The following is a 23,468-nucleotide window of genomic DNA, read 5'->3' on the forward strand; positions in this document are numbered from 1 at the left end:
AGGGAGATGGGAAGCATCTGGTCGCAGTCCCTGCAAACAAACTGGTGAATCCAGTTAGTTTCAAGCAGCCCTGTTTGCAGTTTTTTTTTTTTCTAAACATTTTAGTAGTCATGCTTAAGTGTTCTAGCTACGTCACTGTCCAAAAGTCTAGCTTCCAACATCCACTAGCATAGTAGCAAAGATTTATCGACAAAACCCCAAGGCGGCGGTAAAGCGCTACTGAGGGACGTCAGGTCTGAGCAGCCTTGGGATCCCTCCGCCTCTTGAAAAACTCCACAACCCAGAAGGACCAATGAAAGAAGCTGGAAGTATCTCCACACCTTCGAGACCCACAACCGACTGCGCGTCCCACATTAGGTGAAGCCACTTCTCGGTCCCCATCTTCCCAGCCTCCATTTGGGTGCGTCGTGGGGAGGTTAGCGGTTAAGACCACTTAAGCGGAGAAACGAATCCTGAGGTTTGACAGAAGGAAACCAAGAACGCACTTTCCACCTCCTACCCTGTCGTCCAAAGGTGTCTTTTAGGGAGGTTGGTGGTTTATTCAAGGCACCCACACGCTTAACCATCGTGCACCGTAGTATCGCTTCCTCACCGCTCCGAAAAGGGCCGGTTTCCCGGCTTCCTCTGGGCGGACGTTGAAGCTAGGGCTGCTCTGGCCGGCAACCGGCGTCTCAATGGTGCCGACCCAGGGGTGGGGCCGCTGCGCGCTGCAGCTGCGAGAACTGAGGGTGGGTATAGCTGCTGCTACTGGTCGGACGGGAGGGGACGGAATGGACGCGAAACTGCGCAGTGAGGGAAGCCAGAGGCTGGGCCCGTCCGACGCTGAAACCTGGCAGGTCCTGGTTGAAGGAGCGGGGAGGGCAGGCACTCCGGGTTTGCCTGACCACGGACCGGCGCTGTCTGGTGGCCCAGTGGTCTGCGCTTCGGCACCCTCTGGATCCCGTAGACACCCAACTTTTCCAGGACTCTGCGCCCTTGGCGTTGGCCTGGCCCTGGGCAGGGTGCGGGAGTCTTGCAGAAGGAGCCCACCACCTTCCTTAACAGGTAGAAGAGACCTTCGAGCCCTGGGTTCAGTGATGTTTGATATGGTTCCTTCCAAGAGACCCCAGGACTTCCTATCCCATTTTTTAAATTGACATTCTAAAAATCATTGCATCACACCAACCTCAGAAAAACATGACTGGGAATTTGCTGAACATGTTGAAATTAAGAACTGTAAGTTTTATTTGTAGCGATCATAGAAACTAAAAATTTTATGTGCCGAGATCTCATGGCTATAAAGTTTCAGTAAATGTGAGCAAGATTTCTGCTTTCTCCCTTTACCAATTATGTGCATTAGATTTGGCACCTGCTTTTGGTGTTTTAGCATTAAAGAAATGAAGTTTCACAGCAACTGCAGGTTAGTGAAGAGGACTTATTTGTAAAGCGTGATAAAGGAAGTTTTTTGGATATTTGACTACTTTTACCTTTTGTAAATTTATGATATTGGTGGGACTCAGGAAGATTGAATCAGAAGATGAGATTTACTTTGAAATTTTTTCTTATTTTTTTGGGGCAGAAATAATGTTTAAGAGATGAGTAGCAAACAAAACACGATAGCATATACTTCAAGAGACCAACTAATTATGTGTTTGTAGAGTTAAGGGGGGGGGGGTTACTATTCTGTCCTTTGAATGCCCAGTAGTTAATGGCATTTGCTGTAATGGGACTGTTGTTGGGCCACTGGAGAAAGTGTCTTCTGCAAGTTACAGAGAAGAATTTATGGTATGGGTGTCTGGCTATTGTGGTAAAGAGGTCAATCTAAATATCTTTGTAGGCAGAGGATTAATTGGGGATGTAGCTCAATGGTAGAGCGCTTACCTGGTAGGCATAAGCCCCTGGGTTCAATTCCCCAGCACCACATTCACACCCTGTTGCAGAAATCTGGAAGGAATACTCACAACCTAAAGATTGCTTATGTGTTCACCTCTTGTATTATCATAATGAAACATTTGTTCAACAACTTAAGCACATCAGATTTTATGCATGACAAGTTTAAAAGAAAATTATAATTGTTGCTCTTCAGGAACATTCCCAGCAAAAGTGAAGGAGTAAAATAAACATAAAGCTTCGAAGTTTAGGAAGTTCAGGGGTTCATTTTATTTGTAGTGGGATGAATAGGAAGTGGAAATGAAAGAAAAGGGATTAAGAAAAATGAGCACACTTAGGTTCTATATTAGTTTATTTTTCTTTGCTGTAACAAAATCCTTCAGGTAGCTAACTTTAGGAAGAAAAGAGATTTATTTTACTTACAGTTTCAGAGGTTCAAGAATTTGGTGTCTGTTAACTACTCAGTTCTGGTGAGAGGCCTCTTGGCTGCATCCATTCCTGGCAGATGCAGCACCGAGCAGGAGCTAGCAATCAGGATATAGGAAGCCAGAGAGCTGGGGTAGGGCCAGCTGAGGTTTTTTTAAACAACCCTTTCAGGGAAACTACCAAAGATTCTACAAGAACTACTTTAATCCCTTTCAAGAGCTGGGCCTGCAGACACCTAAGGATCCCCATGAGGTTCCCATCTCTTAAAGATCCAACCACCTCCTAATATCCTCACCTTGGGAACCACCTCCCAATACATCAGCCTTTGGGGAACGTTCAACCCTTTATAGACTGTAGCAATGTTCTAACCAGAAACAATAAATAGAGGAATTATAATAATTACATTCAGCTTTCTCATATTTAGAATCTAAGCCAGAGATGTTAAATATATGCACCAATAGTGGAGTGGAATAGTTGCCAGAAATGTGTGTTCCTGGAACAGGTCTATCTTAAAAACAGACTGTTCTAGGGACCTGTATTTCATCTCATTCTTTCTATGAATCAGGACTTAGAAAGACTGTTGGGTCTCCTGAAGTTGTCCTCTTATTGGTGGTGGGGACTGTAAGCCTCTGAGGGCTTGACAGGCTGAGGGATCTGCTTCCAAGGTCACTCAGGAGCTTCTTATCCCCCTATCATCAAGCAATCTATTTTATACTTTCCAGTTATAAAACACATTTTTACTGCCCTATTATGTGTATATAGTCCTAGTCATAAATTTTGACATAGTTATTTGTAATCAGTAAGTTTTCCTATTTACCATCACTTTAAATTTGCATCTTTTAAATATATGAAGTAATTGATTTTTACTTGTGACTATTGTTAGCTGTCCATTCCTTTTAAAATCTGAACTAATGAAAAATCCAGGGTAATAGTTAAATATTGTGCTCGTAAAAAAATAGTTTCATGAGTGAAAGAAGATGCAATACAGTGGATTATAGAGACATAATGAATTTTCAGTTAAGTAGATATTAACCTTTTATTTTTGTCTGCCTTCTGGGGTGAGACTACAGGTTCTTGAAAGAGGTATTATTCCTGCAGCTGCTGTGACTCTCTGGCTTGGCCATTAATTCAAACTTTCTGTGTCTCAGTTCCCATCCAGCTAAGTGAACAATAGCATTTATCTTTGGTTCAAGGGGATATTTTTATAAATTTTATATGCTTTAAATCTTTAAACACATTAACTTCTTTATCCATTGAAGGGTCAAATGTTTCTTTATTTTCTAAAGTAGATACAATGATTAACAATCATAATTTTGGGCATTATACATCCTGAGGTTTATAGAAGGGATTCGCAATCTTTTAATGGAAGTACCTTTTACATTTTGTTCATATGTTTTAGTTGAAAGTACCAGAAGAATCTATAAAATATAACCCAATTTTAGTGCTTTAGAAAATATTTTTTTATTGTTGTAAATAACTAAGAATTTAAGGATTGTTGTAGGCTCCATTATCATTAATAAAATAGTTTTTCTCTGCATAAGGAACCTAAGTTTATTTCATGCAAAGATATAGAAGTCTTAGTACAGACTTTTTTTTTTTTTTGGTGGGGGGTACTGGGTATTGAACCCAGGGATGCTTAACCACTGAACCACATCCCTAGTTCTTTTTTGTATTTGATTTAAGGATAGGGTCTTGCTGAGTTGCTTAGGGCCTTCTTAAGTTGCTGAGGCTGACTTTGAACTTGTAATCTTCCTGCCTCAGCCTCGTGAGCCACTGGATTGCAGGTATGGGCCACTGCTCCCAGCAGTGCAGATTTTTTATGTATCAACTAATATTCAACAATGAACAAGTTTTTTATATTGTACGAAGCCGGGTTCAGTGGTACATGCCTATAATCCCAGCAGTTCGAGAGGCTGAGGCAGGAGGATTGTGGGTTCAAAGCCAGCCTCAGCAACAATGAGGCACTGAACAACTCAGTGAGACCCTGTCTTTAAGTCAAATACAAAATAGGCCTAAAGATATGGGTCAGTAGTCGAGTGCCCCCTAAGTTCAATTCCCAGTCCCCACCTCCACCAAATTTTTAACTTATGAGATTGTACATAGTTTTTTGTTTTTTTTAGTTTATGATGGAACTTTATTTCATTTATTTATATCGAACCAGTGCTTCACACATGCTAGGCAGGTGCTCTACCACTGAGCTACAACTCCAGCTCTGTACATAGTTTTATTATTATGACTAATATTATATATTTTACTCTTTTTGTTAGTACATACTTACAATGTCATAAATATATTTCAATTTTTTATTATACTTTTAAGAGGCTGACTTTCTGGCTTTAAGTTTTTAAAATAGCTTTACTAGTTTTATGGCTATAATAGTAAGACATTGAAAATTTTTAGAAAATAAAAAAAGGAAAAAATTATCATATTTGTGATCCCATCACTGAGAAACAAACCAAATGAACAACATCCTGATTTTAGTACATCTAAGTGCTATAGTTTGGATCAGGAGTGTTCCCAAAAACCATCTATTAAAGGCTTGGTTGCCAGCCTGTGGGCCTTTTGAGAGATGGTGAGAACCTTTAGGAAATGGGACCTATTAGAGGGAAGTTAGGTCATTGGGAGGAGTTTGTTTGAAGGTGATACTGGGACCCTGGCCCCTTCCTCCTCTTTTTTTTTGCTTACTGACTACCAGGAGGTAAATAAGCCTCCTCCACTGTGTACTACCACCACAGTGTCCTTTGCTGCCACAGGCCAAAAGCAACAGGGCCAAATGACTGTGGACTGAAACCATGAGCCAAAATAAACTTTCTTTTTATTAAGTTGATTTTCTCAGGTAGTTTGTTGTAATGTTGAAAAGCTAATATAATATGTATGTATTTAAAAATAAAACTAATATTTTATCTACTATTTTATAGGCTGTCTTTTAAAATGTAATATCTATTACCCATTTTTCTATGTACACAAATATGGGCATAAGGGTTTTTTTTGATGTTGTTGGTTTGTTCTTTCTTTTTATCTTTTTCTTTCTTTGCACTGGGAATTGAATTCAGGGATGTTTTACCACCGAGCAACAGCCCCAGCCCATTTTATTTTATTTATTTTGAGACAGGGTTTTGCTAAGTTGCTGAGGCTTTCCTCAAACTTGCCATCCTTTTGCCTTAGTCTTTGAGTTGCTGGGATTACCAGTGTGCACTACTGTGCCTGGTGGGAATAAGTATTATTTTTAAAAATTTTTATACCTTTATTTAATTTATTTATTTTTATGTGGTGCTGAGGATTAAACCCAAGGCCTCGCATGTGCAAGGCGAGCACTCTACTGCTGAGTCATAACCCCAGCACTAAAGGAATAAGTATTTTTTTAATAGCTTTAATATGTGGAATTTATTCAGAAGTTATGTATTTTGGAAATGTATATTGTTTTTAACTTTTCCTGCAAACAATACTATGTTTAACTTCTTTGTATAGCTCTTTGCATTAATCTAATTTTTTTTATGACAAAGACCTAGAATTGAAAATGCTAAGTCAAAAGTGTTTGCTCGTTTTTAGTGGTTTTTGATATGTAATCAAATCATCTACTAGAAGGGATTTTTTAAAAATAATTTTTTAGTTGTAGATGGACACAATACCTTTATTTTATTCGTTTATCTATATGTGGTGCTGAGGATCGAACCCAGGGCCTCACACGTGTGAGGCAATTGCTTCACCACTGAGCCACAACCCCGAATATATATTCTTGCTAGTAATCTGTGAGAGTGATCATTTCCTCCATTACTACCAAAACAAGAGTATTAGTAATCTTTTGTTAATTTTATGTTGACAGATTTTATGTTGAATCACATTAAGATGAAGGTGAAATATTTTGATATTTTTTTTTACTTTTTGACCATTTGTATTTCTTATTTTTCTAAATTGCCTGTTTATATACATAGCCCATGGTATTATTTAGATACTTATTTTTCTTACATGAAATCCATGGGACAAAATGTAGCCTGCATCAGCCTCTCACCAACTTCAGGGTTTTTTTTTTTTTTTTTAAGAGTCATTTATTTTATTTTTAAAAATTAATTAATTAATTTTAATTAGGTATATATGACAGCAGAATACATTTTGATTCATTGTATACAATTGCAGCACAACTTTTCATTTCTTTGGTTGTATGCAGTATAGCGTTGCACCATAATTTGCAGTCCTACATGTACCTAGGGTAATGATGTCCATCTCATTCCACCATCTTTCCTGCCCCCATGTCCCAATCCCTCCCCTTTGCTCAATCAAAGTTCCTCCATTTTCCCCAATCCCCCCCCACATTATGGATCAGCATCCATTTATCAGAGAGAACATTCAGCCTTTGATTTTTTGGAATTGGCTTACTTCGCTTAGCATGATATTCTCCAACTCCATCCATTTACCTGCAGATGTCGTAATTTTATTCTCCTTTAATGCTGAGTAATATTCCATTGTGTTTATATGCCACAGTTTCTTTACCCATTCGTCTGTTGAAGGGCATCTAGGTTGGTTCCACAGTTTTGCTATTATGAATTGAGCTGCTATAAACATTGATGTGACTGCATCACTATAGTATGCTGATTTTAAGTCCTTTGGGTATAGATCCAGGAGTGGGATAGCTGGGTCAAATGTGGTTCTATTGCAAGTTTATAAAGAATCTCCATAGTGCTTTCCAGATTGGTTGCACCAATTTGCAGTCCCACCAGCAATGTATGAGTGTACCTTTTTCCCCACATCCTCACCAACACTTATTGTTGTTTGTATTCATAATAGCTGCCATTCTGACTGGCGTGAGATGAAATCTTAGAGTAGTTTTAATTTGCATTTCTCGAGATTTTGAACATTTTTCATACGTTTGTTGATTGATTATATATCTTCTTCTGAGAAGTGTCTGTTCAGCTCCTTAGCCCATTTATTGATTGGATTGTTTGTTTTTTGGTGTTTAGGTTTTTGAGTTCTTTATATATCCTGGAGATTAGTGCTCTAACTACAAAGCTATAGTAACAAAAACGGCATGGTATTGGCACCAAAATAGACATGTAAACCAATCGTACAGAATATAAGACACAGAGACAAACCCACATAAATACAGTTATCTCATACTAGACAAAGGTGCTAAAAACATACATAGGAGAAAGATAGCCTCTTCAACAAATGGTGCTGGGAGAACTGGAAATCCATATGTAGCAAAATGAAACTAAACCCCTATCTCTGACCATGCACAAAATAAACTCAAAGTGGATCAAGGACCTAGGAATTACACCAGAGACCCTGTGCCTAATAGAGGAAAGAGTAGGCCCAAATCTTCATCACATCGGATTAGGCCCCAACTTTCTTAACAAGACTCCTAAAGTGCAAGAAATAAAATCAAGAACTAATAAATGGGATGGATTTACTAAAAAGCTGCTTCTCAGCAAAAGAAACAAGGAGGTGAAGAGAGAGCCTACGTTTTGGGAGCAAATTTTTGCCACATGCACCAACTCCAGTTTTAATGCTGTGGGGGATCTGCAGGAAAGGCTGACACTTTGACCTTGGAGCTGTGTAGGCCCAGGTTTTGGAGACCCTAAAAAAGAAGATCGGATGGGAGCTGAAGGAACTGCAGTTCCAGCTGCTTCCCCACGCCAACAAGTGAGCTCAGATCAGCAACAAGATGTTCATATTCCACAGTGCGACCTGCACCAACCTTCAAACTAAAAAATATGACTACTCCTTTCAGGTGTCAGGCATAGTGTCTCCTGTGGCCCTTACTACCCAGAACTATACAAGGAAGGGAAATATAAGTCCAGTTCATCTGAATTGACATAATACAAAGCCACCAGAACTCTAGTCAATTGATTTTTGTATTTATGTGTGAATTGGTTTTTATTGGTTTGGGAAATGTCACTATGGGGTTTGACCTTTCTGTACCAGGAATGCTCATTCTAATCATCCTGAGACGGTTTTTGGAACTTTTTTTCTTTTTATTGGCACTGCTCTTGCCACCAGCAGCCTCTTCAGGCCCACTGCTGACCCACTCCTCCTAAGAAGAGAATTTCCGCCTTTTCTTGGAGATACTCCTGCTGCCTGCCTCTTTTGGATCACTACCTGTTTCCTCCTTGGACGAAGATTTCTTCCTTTTGGGAAGACTTGTGCTGCCAGCTGCCTCTGCAAGAAAATTGCTGTTTTTCATCCTTTAGTAAAGTTGGGTAGTTTTCTTCATATACATTTCCTGTTTAGTTTCTTCCTTGATGTTTGGACTTGTTTTTATTGTAAATATTTATGTTCCCATTTTTTCTTATGATTATTTCTGGCCTATTGAAAATCATTTTAGTATTTATCTTGAATTTTCCATGTTTTTTCAACTTATATTCCAACAGTTTTCAATTGGTCCTCCTGGAAGGCAGTCATTTCACCTGCAAACTAATGTAGTTATCTTTTTTTCTGATAATGTAATAATGTTTTTTTTTTTTCTTATACCCCCATTGCCTTGATTAAAGTTGCCAGAACAGTGTTATAACAGCTATGCTGTTTTTAACTTTTAAGGTAATATTTCTAGTTTTTCATCATTTTGGTTTCTAAACTAAGTGGTCTTAACATTTTTGGTAAACCAGCAGTTCTCAATGTTTAGTGAACATAGAAATTATCTAGAATATATACTTGCTTAAAATGCAAATTCCAAGGAATGGATGTTAAATTTTTACTGAATGCCTTTCAAGTAACCATATATAATACCTTGTACATTACAGGTACAGTATATGATGATTTTTCTTTTGTTGATTCAACAAATATTTAGCACCTAGTATAGGCTGAGGATATGGAGGTAAACAAAGTAGACAGAGTCCTTATTCTCTCTTTTCTTTTCGGAAATAATTTTATAGCATAAACACTTGAAAGACAAGTCTTTTGAGTCCAAAGGTATTACTTGTACACTGTTTATATTTACATTTTTTGAGCTAATTAGGCTACTGCATTCTCTCTCTCTCTCTCTCTCTCTCTCTCTCTCTCTCTCTCTCTCTCTCCCTCCCTCCCTCCCTCTCCCTCTCTCTCTCTCTAAGGATTAAACCCAGCGGTGCTTAATCACTGAGCTAAATCCCCAGCTCTTATTATTTTTGGTATTGAGACAGGGTCTCACCAAGTTGCTGAGGCTGACTTTGAACTTGGGATCCTCCTACCTTAGCCTACTGGGCCTCTGGGATTATAGGTATGCTCTACCATGCCCCACAGTTGTACCTTTTTTTGACTGCTTGATTAAATTTATGTTTTACTGCTTTATTGATAGGTAAACATCCTCTGACCTTATATATAACTTATGTAATTTTGTATGTTACTATGATGTGAATTTTTTATCCTTTTTAGTTCTACTTAATCATTTTTGCCTTGAATTATGTTTGATATTAATATTACCACTGTTGCTTTATTTTGTTTTGTTTTTTCAGACATGTTTTTTCTCATTTCTATATGTAAATATTATTAAGATTTTTCATTTGAGGTTTTCTCTTATGACTAGTAACAGTGGCTGTTTCCTTTTGTTCTAGTCTAATTATGTTTGCCTCTTTATAGAGAAATTTAACAAATTAACATTTGTCCTAGTATTTATAGTTGATATCTTTGGTTCCTATTGCTTTTGGAGGGAGCTGGAAAAGGAGTAAAGTTTTCTTTTCTTTTTTTTCTTTTCATTTTGTATTGATCAAGTTTTCTTTATTTCTCTTGCACAGAGATTCAGAACATCTATTCTTCAACCCCGTCGTCCCCTAAAATCATACACAGGTGTTATAAATTCTAAGGTAAAACTCTTAAAATTCATGATTGTCACAAAAGTAACAGTCCTACAGTCATGATCCTTTTCTCTCAGAGCTCTATAAATGTTTCTCCATAATATACTGGCACTTAGGGATGATAATGATCACATTCTGTTTGTTTGTTTTGCAGGTGGCTTTTTTGTTTTGACAGAATTTCTGAGGGTTTTTTTTTTTTCTTTCATTACTCAAATCTTTGTCTTTTTATTTTCTCCCTATACTTTGGAAAAATTATATGAATGTGTTCTTATTAACTTGTTCTGGTTTTTTTTTTGAAACATTCGTTCTCCTATTCATTGCTCCTGTTGACTTTTTAATTGGTCAGGTTTTTCATTTTTCATAATTTCTTATTTTCAGATTGTTCCTTTTTCATGAAAACCTGCAGTTTTTCATTATCAATATATTTTGTTGGCATATAGCTAGCTGATATGCAATTAACTATTTATTTATTTATGTGTTTAAAATGGTATACTATGGACATTTAATCTCTCTCTCTCTCTCTCTCTTTATTTGTTTATTTAATTTATATGTGGTGTTGAGAATCAAACCCAATGCCTCACACATGCTAGGCAAAGCGCTTTACCACTGAGCCACATCCCCAGCCTAATTCTATATATTTAAAATATACAATTTGAAACATTTTGACATATGCATTAAAATATGAGCCCAGAAACTTCACCCCAATCAAGATGAGTGTACACGTCTCTCCCAAAGTTTCCTTTTGCTTCTTTTTAATCCTTGTATTCATGTCCCCAGGAAACAACTAACCTGCATTTGTCACTATGAATCAGCTCACATTTTGTAGAATTTTATGTAAATGGAATCATACTATGTGCTCTTTTAAAAACATATTTCTAAATGAAAATTTTAAACATACAGAAAAGTAGAGAACAGTAGCAGAATAATGAACTACACTACACCCATTCCCTAGATTTAACAATTATAATGTTTGCTTCATTTATTTTTTTAAATTAATAGATTTTAAAATTCATAAATTAATATATTTTAAAATTAATGACTTATTTTTAAATTACTAGGACTTTATAAACCTAAATAGCAGCTTTTAATTGACAGAAAAAATTAAGCAGACATTGCAGAAAGTTCCAATATACTCCCTTTTCTGCTGTACACATTTTGGTACATTTGTTATAACTAAAGGACCAACATTGGTACATTATTACTGACTAAAGTCCTTAATTTTCTTTAGGGTTCATCCTTTAGGTTATATCGTTTTGTGGGGTTTAACTACATAATTTTGTTTTGGCTTCTTTCACTTACTATAATTATTTTGAGATTCAATTCTGTTTTATGTATATCACATTTCTTTTTATTCCATATTTCATTAAGTTGTTTACTTGTTGATGAACATTTGTGTTGTTTCTAGTTTGGAACTAATGCAGATAAGATTGTTATGAACATTCATTTATAAGTCTTTCATTTCCCTTGAGAGAATGCCTAGATGTGGAACGACTGGGCCATATGGTAGAAATGTGTCATTTTTTGAGAGTTTGGAAAAAATTTTTCAAGGTGATGGTACCATTTTTTCCCCCACTATCAGTGTTTGAGAGTTCTGGGTGATTTATACCTGTAATACTAGCTACTCAGAGGCTGAGGCAGGATGATCACAAGTTAGAGACCAGTCTGGGCAACTTGGTGAGATCCTGTCTCAAAAAATAAAAAGGGCTGGGGATATAGTTCAGTAGCAGAATGTCCCTGGATTCAATCCCTAGTACCTCCAAATAATAATAACAACGACTATTATTATTATTATTATTATTATTAATAGAATGGTAAGCTGCAAGAACTAGGGAAGTTCTGAGAAACCTGCAATTGGACCTAAGGACTTGATGTTCTCATAATTCCCTTAGCTTTTTGTCTTTTTGTTTCTTCTGGATTTTATTTTCCTGTGCTGTTTCATGTATTGGAGTCTGTGGCCTCCAAGAAGAGGAATTTTCCCCACCAGCTTTACTTAGGAAAATTCTGAAGTGAAGTCTGATAGGCCCAGCTTGGGTAACCCTCATCTTTACATTGTCACTCTTTTAAAGGAGATAAGGAACTCAATTGATAAACTCTGGAATTTAGGTGTAATGATACACAGTTTTCCCAAAGGGAGGGGACTCTGTTGTCAAAAGAAGTATGGGAAGTAGTTATTAGGTACTCAGACACAGTGCATGTCCAAGATGTCATAACATTCTCAGAAACAGAACTATTTGATGACTCCAAGGTAATAGATTACAGTCAGTGGGCTTTGTGAAATTCTCCTTGTTATATACTACCACTTAAACTATTGTTCCCAGGGCTGGGGCTGGGGCTGGGGCTCAGTGGTAGAGCACTCACCTAGCATGTGTGAGGCCCTGGGTTCAATCCTCAGTACCACATAAAAATAAATAAACAGAATAAAGATATTGTGTCCATTTACAACTAAACAAAATATTTTAAAATAAATAAAAAATAAACTGTTGTTCCTGTGAAACTAATCTATTATACTTGGGCCACATGACATGTTGTATACAACATGTAAGAAATGCTAGTTTTTACAACTTGGTTTTTACATTTGTGAAGTTATGCTGATATTCTGTTTAAATATTATATGACAGTCTGTAGTCTTCATTAATATTTGTCTCTGCTTTTTATTTTAGGGTACTAGAAATGAAAACAAGAATATACTGTTTGTTCTTAATGGCTTTTAGTATATATTAACATATTGTTTATGATGGCATCTGAGACTGAGAAGACTCATGCTTTATTGCAGTCTTGTAGCACTGAGTCTCTTATTTCTAGCCTTGGTCTGGGGATATTTTGCTTAGTAGCTGACAAACTTCTTCAATTTTCCATAATCCAACAAAATGACTGGCTTCGTGCCCTCTCAGATAATGCAGTACATTGTGTGATTGGCATGTGGTCATGGGCAATAGTCATTGGAATCAAGAAGAAGACTGACTTTGGAGAAATCATTTTGGCTGGATTTTTAGCCTCTGTTATTGATGTGGACCACTTTCTTCTAGCTAGATCTCTGTCTTTAAAGGTAAGAAGCATGTTTAATTTTTCTGGCCTTTTCCTTTAATTTATTTTGTACTTTACAGATTTCTTCATAGCATGAAAACTAAAGAGCTAGAGAGCTTATTTTAAAATGTCTAGAGCTAGAGTCTTATTTTACAGCAAGAAAGCCCATTCATTCAGCTTTTTTGAGTACTTAGTACTTCCCTAAAGATGCACACAGGCATGTTGATAATCAGATTGTTTGCTACTACAAAGTGCCATGGATGCACATAGAGTAAGGATCCTCTAATTATACCTGAGAAGTTCAGTGTTAGCTTACAAGGGATGTAATAGCAAACTAATTAACAGAAATCATTTTCAGTTCTTTTTGCATCAGTGACCTTTCTTTAGGACTACACTTAAATTTTTCCCCTTATTCTTCATGTTTTACAGTTAATGTGCAGCTCCTAAGTGCGCCATGGAAGTTGAATAGTTTATGGTGGTTCTCAGTCCTGGAGAATGACTTGAATGGATTCATTCCTTCAGTCCCTCTTGGGACCAAAGGCATGCATATCAATGAACTGTCTAAAATACAGTGGAGGATAATATTATCTAATAATGTCTAGTGGAGATAGTGTTGTCTAAATGTCAGATTTGCCTATCCTTGGCACGTTTATGACCTATAAACTTTCAGGAAACAAATATAGACTCATAAAGCAAGAACTTTGCTTCAGAAGCCACTGACCTAGAACAGTACCTGGATCACCTAGTAGGTGTTGAGTAAATATTTGTAGAATGAATGAGAAAGTATTACTCTTCCTATTATGTATCAAATACCAGCTATTTCTCAGAAGTTGTCTAACTTACTTAGAAACTTACTCAGTAAGGAATTCAGTAATTATCACTTAAAAACGAAATTTAACTTTTTTTTTTTTTTTGCTTTAAGTAGAGGCACATAACATTTTTGCTTAAAATTTTGGAATCAGAAGATTTGAGTTTGAATCCTTGTTGTGTGAAGTTAGCAGAGCACTTTTGTTCTTTAAGTTTTCATTCCTTCATCTATAAAATGTAAATTATACTATTATTTACCTCATGGGGTTGTTGTGAGGAATAAATGAGCGTGTTGAATGTCATGGTAAACAGCCAATAATAAATGTTAGCAGAGATAGGGATAAGCCATGAAGCTTTATAGAAAATGTAATTCATAAACGCATTCTTCTGGAACTTATCCTGTTTTAATTTTGAAAAACATTTAGGTTGAATAAATGTATTTTAAAAGTTCATTTAGAAGTACTAGTTTGGGGCTGGGGTTATGGCTTAGCGGTAGAGTACTCACCTAGCACGTGCCAGGATCTGGGTTTGATCCTTAGCACCACATAAAAAATAAATAAATAAAATAAAGGTATTGTGTCCAACTACAACTAAAAAATAAATATTTTTTTTATAAAAACAAGTACTGGTTTTATGAATTCATGAGATATAGAGTCAAATCCGGTACCAAATCCCAGCTTTGCTATTAACTGCACAACATGGAAGAAGTTCTTGCCTTTTCAAGTCTCCATGTCCTCTAAAATACCACCTAACTCATAGGGTGGTTATGAGGATTAAGTAGGATTACGCACAAAACCTATAGCATAGTATTACATTGGTCTACTGAATGAAGTTTTAGAATTTTTTTTCACATTCACTGTCAGGTGGCACATGATTATCAGCAATAAATATCAAAACTCAGTAAGTATTCATGACAGTGATCTATTTTTGCCTCTATAATAGGCCATTTTCTTCCTTTTCTATTCATGAGAATCTACACTGACATTTCAGAAATCAGACAAGCAACAAGAATATATTGAGGTTGTTTTAATCATCTTTTTATATTCATAAATAAAAGTGTGAAAAATCAGTACCCCTCAGCACAGATCCAGAGCGTAACCATGAATCATCTCGATGTCAGGTTGTTGGTTTCTGAAATGCTTACTGTAAGCTGCTTGACCCCACCCTGCCAGTGAAAACCATGTGCTTCCTGTTAAATGTCTTATGGGTCTTCTCAACAATGCCATGATTAATCTTTTACTAACAAGGATTACAAACTTACCTTTTCTTATTATAGTACATGAAAGTGCTCTGTGGTGGAAGGAAATGAATTGATTTAGATGTGAAGTTTTCTGTAGAAGTTCTCTTAAACCCATCAGAAACTGTTGTTCATCTGAACTTTATTCAGAAATAAGGTTCTGATAATGATCATGTGTGGTTTTCTGTACAGTATACTTTATTTTCACATCAGAAAGATTACAGCTTATCTACTTGAAATAATCCTGCTACCATAAAATCTATCATTTTCCTATGTATATTGCTTTTAATGAAAGTTTTAGAACATTGTTCAAATTTAGTTAGCTGATTATCTATTCAGAAGTCTTTCTGTCTGGTTCTCAATGTACCTCTAACAGTGTACACACACACACACACACACACATTGTTCACTCTTGTGCTCTTTGTAATTGCAGAGTACTAGAAAGAATGATATAACTACAACAAGATCTTTACTATTTTATTCCTCAAACTTTATTTTGGTTTACACTTTTCGAAATCTCTTTAGTTGGGAATATAATTCATCTATTTTTGTTATGTTACTTTTACTGATAGGGGTTTAAGGTTATAAAGTTTCTCTAATTGTACTTTAAATGTATTCCATGGTTTCTAATTTGAATTTTTTGTGTGTGATTAGTTTTGAAAAACCCTGTAATTCTGTTTGTATTCTCCTTTTTTTAAAAGAGTTGTTTAATAAAAAAATTTAAGTTTTAATTAATAGGATGATGTACAAATTATATAGCATAACATTACATTGGTCCTTATTTTTGAATTAAAAAAAATTCAAGGTGTACAGCCCTTTTTCTTATATAATTATTTAATATTTTTAATCATTTGTGCATTTCTTTTTGAAATTTGTTTTCTTTGTATTCATTAATATGTGATTGGTTTCTTCAAATGTTTCATGAACACTTGAAGAAGAATGTGTATTTCTCTGTTTTCAGAGTATATAATTCTGTAAGATAAATTTTATTGACTATATGGCTTGTGTCTTCTCTGCCTTTCCTTATTCCTCTCTTGATCTCTCTTGGATGGCACTATATATAAGCCTCTTTATTTATTAGAGTGTTTCTGTGTTGCCTTATGTCTTTATCAAAATTGTTGCTGTATTATTTGGTATATATATATTCATTAGTTATATTTTCATGGTGAAATGTAGATTTTTAGAAGCTTTTTAAAAATATTTTTTTAATTGTAGGTGGACACAACACCTTTATTTTACTTATTTATTTTTATATGGTGCTGAGGATTGAATCCAGTGTTTCACACATGTTAGGCTTGTGTGAGCTAACCACTGAGCTACAACCCCAGCCCTTTAGTGGCTTTTTAAAGATAATTTAATGCTTTTTACTCAAATTATGATTGTCTGATATCAGTATCACCACCCCTATTTCTTATTTGTCTGCTTTACTTTTGCCCCTTTGTTTTGGGCCTTTCTGAATTTTATTTTATTTTTTTCCCTTAATATACAGCATATCATTGGATTTGGTTTTGCCAAATTGAAGGTCTTTTTCATTTAATGAGTGAGATAAACCCATTTAATGAGTGAGATAAACCCATTCATATTTATAAACATTATTGATAGGTTTAATCTAAAATTGGCCATTATTTTGTTCAATTATGTGTATTATATTTGGTATATTCCTATCTCTATGATGTACTTTCTTTGTCATTTTATTTTTAAAATTTCTTTTGTTCTTTAGGAAGGCTTATATTTATATTCTAGTATTATTTCTGTTCATATATCTTTTTAATACTTATAGGCTTCCACTTTCTTAATTAACCTTTAACTATCTTGTTTGTTAATTGTTAATAGTATCTTTTAATTCTCAGCTATCAGCTAAACAACAATATTAGAGCTCACTTTACTTTTTTCTTTCCCCCCTCTTCTCCTACTATTTTTTTGGTTGCTTTATTTCTTCTAAGAATGTACAATATCTATATATTATTTTTATACTCTTGTCCTCACTTTTAAGTCTTTTATTTACACTTAAAAATATTAAATGTTCATCATTAGTCAGTTTGCTCAGGTTTTCTTAGTCATTTCTTATTTGGGTGAAGCTTACAGATTTCTCAGAAAGATTACATTTTTTATGACTTCTTCCTTATTTGAAACAATTAACTAATAGAAAAATACTACATATTAAAATTGTTGCTAATATCATACTATTATTATTGCTTTGGTGTTTAAAGGCAGCTTGGTTAAATATAAAATCCTTGGCTCACATTTTCTTTCCCTGAGCATTTTGAAAATACTGTTCTTCTGTTATCTTACTTTGTTTTGCTGTCATTGTTAAGTCCAATGCCATTGTAATAACTCTTGCTTTTCTATGTTATTTAGTCATTTTGCTTAGAGGCCTTAAAATTTTTTCCTTTACATTAATAGTTTTACCAAATGTATTGTGGATATATAACTACAAAGGTAGAGACAAAAGTGGAATAATAATACAGAAATGTTATATATTCTAATTAAATAGAAGTAAAACAACCTAAAATATGGAGGAGAAGGGGGAGTAAGACGAGTTTGGAATGAATTCTGATGTTTGAAGAATGCTAGCTTGATGGGGGATGGGTTACAGGATTCCTAGTTAAAGGTGATCTGATTTGACAGTGTGACAAGATACAGTCTCTTAAGAGGATAACTTTTTTTTTTATGTGATTTTTTTTTTTGAACAGGGAACCAGTTTTTTGTTTTCTTCTCATTCTTTTATCCCTTCGCCACTGTTTTAGCTATTTCGCTATTGTGACTAAAAAGGACCCAACCAGAACAACTGTAAAGTAGGAAAAGTTTATTTGAGGGCTCATAGTTTCAGGGGTCTCAATCCATAGTAGGCTGTATTCCTCAGGGCTCAAGTCAAGACAAGACATAATAGAGGAAGAGTGTGGCAGAGGGAAGAGTCTCACATGATGATCTCGAAACAGAGACAGAGATTCCACTCTCCAGATACAAAATATAGATCCCATAGCCATGCCCCCAATGAGTTATTTCCTCCAGCCACACCCCACCTGCCTCCAGCTACCACCAGTTAATCCCATCAAGGATTATTTCACTGATTAGGTTAAGGTTATGGCCCAATCATTTCTCCTCTAAACCTTCTTGCATTGTCTCACAGGTCAGCTTTTGGGGGCCACCTCACATCCAAACCATAACAGCCACCCAGTTTCCAAAGAGCACCCTTCCCCTTCCCTTCTTTTTTACTCTCTTCCCCAGAGTCCATGCTTTTCAAAGCCTTGAATCAAGTACACTGGTAAATCCTTTCCCTGTAGTCACCAGGCCCCTTTTTAGTATTTTCACTCTTAGATTGAATTTCTCTTTCTCATGGTGCTTTTGTGTCAATCTTAGGTTTCCTTTCTCTCAATACAGTTTTTTTTCTGGCTGTGGTGGGGTGAGAGGGCTTGAGAGACCATTGATTTGGTGTTTATTTTAATACTTAACAAATACCTTGGAGATGGAGCATTCTCTGACTTCTAGCTATGCTGAGAGTTTGGGCTTTGTATACTTTTCCTTGTCCTTCTTGTTCTGTAGGTTTTTGGAGAATGTGTGGGGAGACATAGACCTATAAGATCATTGCTGTCCTCAACTTTCTTTTTGCTAGGAGACATCTAATTGCAAATTGGCCTTTAAAGTGGATAGGAACAAAATCTTACAGATCATTCAGGGGTTAAGCCTGAAATTTTCATTTGTTCAAATATTGATTATATTTTTTGCAATGATTTTAAAATTTTATTGATGTTTATTTAACTCCACTTTAGAATACTTGTTTAAAATAATGTGCTCTTTCTAAATATGGTAAGTAAATTTTGAAGGTATTCTGGCTAATACAAAATGGTTATAATAAAAACATTCTCCTTTTTTGGCCTTCATTACATAAGGAATATTTTATTTGGTCGTGAGATTTTGTTGTTGTTATTGTTGCTCTTAGAGTCCCAGGCAAAGTGTTAAAATTCAAATTATAGGAGGTAGAGATGACAGAGAGAGGATAGTTAATGGGTGCAGGGGTGCATTTGCATAGGAAGAATAACTTCTTATGCTCTGTAGCATAGTAGGGTAACTGTGGTTGACAAAAATTAACTTTATATTTCAAGATAGCTAATAGAAAGAATTTTGAATTTTTCCAGCACAAAGAAATGACAAACGTTTACAGTGGTGTCTATGCCACTTACCCCAATCTGACCGTCACATATCACATGCATATATTAAAATGTCATACTACACCATATTAATATGTACAGTTATTATGTGTCAATCAATCAAAAGCTTAAATTAAAAAATCAGAACTACACAAACCATATATTTAGGATATAAACTATGTTTATATTTTGGCTTTTCTAAGCAAATAATACAAAACTTAAAAAATTAATCACTGTGTCCTGAGACCTTGATTTCATTTTTAATGCAAAGGATACCCTGCTCATGCTTTTATCTTCTTTGCTTTATATAAATGTGGCATATGTATTCTGAGGTGGTATTCTTCCCTTACATTTTCTTTGCATATGTTAAGATTCAGAAGCAGCTATAAAGTGTTGTTTTGCCAAGAAGGAAACTATACTTCCTGCTTCCCCCACAGGCAGCTTTGAGTCTTCCACGAAGACCTTTCTTTCACTGCTCTACTGTGATACCCATTGTGGTTCTGATCCTGAAGCTTACTATGCACCTTTTCAAGCTCAAAGATTCATGGTGTTTTCTTCCTTGGATGTTATTCATATCCTGGACCTCGCACCATATTCGAGATGGAATTCGTCACGGCTTGTGGATGTGCCCTTTTGGAAAAACTTCTCCTTTGCCATTCTGGCTTTATGTGATAACCACATCATCTTTACCTCATATCTGTTCATTTGCTATGTATTTAACAGGGACCAGACAAGTGATGTCTTCAAAACATGGAATTCATATTGATGTCTGATGTAACTACATGGCTCATAGAGAAGCAAATGGTTCAGATGATGATAATGAAGGGTAGCCAACATTAAAGTGAATTTTTAAAACACAGATACTTATATTGTTTAATTTTTATAATTTTTGAGTACTTCTTGCTCAGAAAGTTATCTATAATTTTCTTAAAAATTTTATTTATAGTGGTTGGGTATGGTGGCACACACCTATAATCCCAGCGACTTACAGGCTAAGGCAGGAGTATCACAAGTTCCTCAATTTGGCAAGACCCTTTCTCAAAAAAATAAGAGTTGAAATATATAGCTCAGTGGTAGTACAATCCCTAATACCATAAAAAAATTTGTTCTATATCTCATATAGGTCACTCTAGTGCAATATTAGACTCTTACTTATGCCATGATATGTTTTTATTGCTGCTTGTGTTTCTGTGGCTTTATTAGTAGTTTTGTTAGATTGACATCCAGTTAGTTGTCTGGGATTATACTTGTAAATTAGTCCATTTCCTGAAGAAAAGCTTAAATTTTAGGATGACAATTTTATGGAAAGTTAACCATATTTGGGTCTACTTTTTCTTGAAATGTTGAAACAATGAAGTGACCAAAATAAATGAGATTATGAATAAGGTACATAGTGAGGGCTAACATGTATTTGTTTCACATATATCAATTCTGACAGAAACTTAACTTTTAAAGTACTTTATGAGTTATGATTACTGGCAAAATCTGATTCAGAGCCCTCGTAAGACATAACATTCATAAAAGACAGTGACTCACATTAGACCTAGGTTATGATTTCAGAAATCAATTTAAGATATAGTTATAACATGTTAACTGTAGTTACATTTACTAAATTTAGTATCTTCACTCAAGAATCTCATTTTAGTGTTTTAAAAAACATAACCAAATTTAAAAAGACGTTTGTTTAACAAATAGCATTAACAAAATTCTGGTACATATCATTTTAAAGGTAAACTCCTGATTGTGCCATTAAAATAGTTTTAGTTGCTATCACTTTGTCTATACCCTGTTCTAAAATATTGTACTAATTAAATCATCTTTTTAAAATCTTCCTGATATTTCAGGGATATAACTATTTTTTCTAAATAAAGTAGTTTTAGGAAATTTGCTTTTTCCTTTGTTCTTTCAGATGGATCTTCTACTAAATGATTAGTATGTATTACAGGAGGAAAATTTAGTTGCTATAGACTATATTTCCACAGTTTCATGTTACTTTGATATTAAAGTCAGTATCCCAGAGGAAACCTTCTTTTCTTTGTGACCTATGTGCCATCTCTTATCTTCAGATTTTCTTACAGATTTGTGAATTATAATGCTAGTGATGTGTGCCTTATTCTCCAAGAAAGCAATGCCTTATCCAAAGCAGAGTTTTATTATCTGTTAAGTTAAAGAGAACTCTCTAAATTGTTAGAGAGGTTCAAGATCCTCAGAGAAGTAACCATTTTTCTTACTGTTAAATTTGTTGCAATATGTTATGTTTTACAGTCTATTAGATCTTATCATCTGTTATTTATTATTTTTTAAGAGTAATGATTATGTATATTTGTGTGGTATAGTAGTGTACATTATATAATGGGGAAAATTTGTTTCGAGATTTTTAAAAAGCATTTGATTTAAGAAATTCATGGAAATAAAGTCTTATCTGTGTAACATTTTCTAAATTACAAAACCCTTCCTACTTTTTTCTTTATATTAAACAAAAAAAATTAAAGGGCCTTATTTAAGAATTTCATGTTGGCATTTGGGGGATTGTACAATTTTTTGTTAATTAGAATGGGAATTCACTTTGACCATCACTCTTTGCTTAAATAGTAACTGGAAACTTCACGTGTGGGTCTATCTCAGTTTTTACCCCTACTGTCAGAAACATTCCTCTTCCTTTAAATGGTCCCTGAAGCTATGATTGGAACCTCCAGGAAACCAGCAATCATCTCCACATGTCACCACTTTGCTCTTGCTCCTAATGAAAGAATTTGTGTCAATGCAACATCACATGTTGGATTGTACTTCGTTTGCCTGCTTGTTTTCCCATCCTCCACACATTGTCTGTTCACTTACTGTCTGTCTCTCTGGGCTGTTTGACTGATCTGACTTCCCAGACTGCTATTTTCTTGAGCTATGTTATTCCTTCCGGCTTTGGAGAAACTGCTTCCACTGAAAATTTTCTGCTCATCCCCAAGTGTTGCCAACTGGTAACAGCTTAGAGTCTTCACAGAGGCCTGGGGAAGGAGCTCTGACCAAGAAGATAACTAAGGTGAGCCTTAGAGAAAAGAGAGCAGACAGGACAAACTCGCCATGGACCTGCACTGATGAGATGAACTGGGTTCAAAGGAGCTGGCTGCAACATTAAACTAAGAAAACATCAAAGAAATTACGCAACACACGGACATGAGTGTCTCAGATCGAGTGTGGGACTGCTCTGCCACCTTAAGGGTCAGCTTCCAGGCTGGAAGGTGCTGGAAAAAGAGAACATGCACACAGAATCTCTTTATTTTTATAGGGGGATGGGGACACACAAAGGAGTTTTGAGAGAATATTCCTCGCCAAACAAGGCAGGGGATAAGGTTTTAAAGGGGGGTTGTCCAATCCCATTGGGTAATGCCCAAGTCCAGGGCTAGAGCAAAATTCTTTGCCCAGCAAAGGAGGTCAGTTGCTTTGCACAGTGCATGGTGTTCAATGCCAGACCAAACACCCTTCTTACTCAATGCTGAGAGAGGATGCTCAGCTCATGGGCAGGGCGGTCTCCCACACTAAAGGTTTATATTTTCAACTTACCTAAAGCCCAAGGTATTCTCAGTCAGGCCTATAGATATAGGTGGGAGAACACACTTTTTATACTAGGAGTTTCCGTTGTTGGACTTTGTTTCCCAGAGCTACTGAAGGATGATTGAGGTCATTTAGTCTTGTCATTCTGCCTTCAAATTGGACAAGCCCTGTGATTAGCAACCATACTTTTACAACTTTCAAGAGAATTTCTAGTAATTTTGCTTTTTATATCCGGTTGCAAAGAAAATAGAACAGTTTTTTTTTCCTTTCACATTGTCAGTATGCATAAAGTCTGCATATACAAAGTCCAATTTATGATATAATAGCTATAAGGCTCACAGGCACCTTGCACAACTTTGTGGCAACCAAGAAAACATCAGGATGGCAGAATAGGTGATGCCCAAACCTCTGAGTATGAAATTCTGTAAAAACTTTTAGATACCATTGCCATATTTTAAATACTGTAAGCATAAATAATGATGTATCTTATGCTGTATATTAAATTCTCCTTTAAAAGCAAACTATTTCATATGATTGCACCAGCTAAGTAGTAAAATGCGAATATCTAAATGTCTAGAAAATTAGAAATTAGAAACCAGCAACATCTTTTGATTTGTGGAGGGGAGAAGCAGCTCTTACTCCTCAATG

General features: G+C 35.5%; 1 protein-coding gene across 17 annotated transcripts; it reads left to right on the forward strand.

The window, feature by feature from the left end:
- The first annotated feature begins 278 nt into the window (after nucleotides 1–278).
- Tmem267 (transmembrane protein 267) lies at nucleotides 279–23,089 on the forward strand. 17 transcript variants are annotated; one of them, XM_071612619.1, is made up of 5 exons: nucleotides 1,051–1,215; nucleotides 8,661–8,826; nucleotides 9,999–10,067; nucleotides 12,719–13,104; nucleotides 19,712–23,089. In XM_071612619.1, the coding sequence occupies exons 4-5, from the start codon at nucleotides 12,790–12,792 to the stop codon at nucleotides 20,045–20,047; spliced, it is 651 nt and encodes a 216-aa protein (XP_071468720.1). In that variant the 5' UTR covers nucleotides 1,051–1,215; nucleotides 8,661–8,826; nucleotides 9,999–10,067; nucleotides 12,719–12,789; the 3' UTR covers nucleotides 20,048–23,089. The 17 variants fall into 17 exon arrangements, 15 of the variants coding, with proteins under 15 accessions (XP_034492735.1, XP_071468723.1, XP_071468721.1 ...); XM_071612616.1 differs by lacking the exon at nucleotides 1,051–1,215 and adding an exon at nucleotides 5,740–8,489 and having other exon boundaries at nucleotides 8,781–8,826; XM_034636844.2 differs by lacking the exons at nucleotides 1,051–1,215; nucleotides 8,661–8,826 and adding an exon at nucleotides 279–357.
- Nucleotides 23,090–23,468: the final 379 nt, after the last annotated feature.

Source organism: Marmota flaviventris, chromosome 5, assembly GCF_047511675.1.
Source record: "Marmota flaviventris isolate mMarFla1 chromosome 5, mMarFla1.hap1, whole genome shotgun sequence".
Lineage (NCBI taxonomy): Eukaryota > Metazoa > Chordata > Mammalia > Rodentia > Sciuridae > Marmota > Marmota flaviventris.

Coding starts and splice junctions, on each gene's coding strand:
- Tmem267 (XM_034636844.2), top strand. CDS start 12,790: ATGATGGCATCTGAGACTGAGAAGACTCATGCTTTATTGCAGTCTTGT. Junction 13,105..19,711: donor CTAGATCTCTGTCTTTAAAG/GTAAGAAGCATG, acceptor CTTCCCCCACAG/GCAGCTTTGAGTCTTCCACG.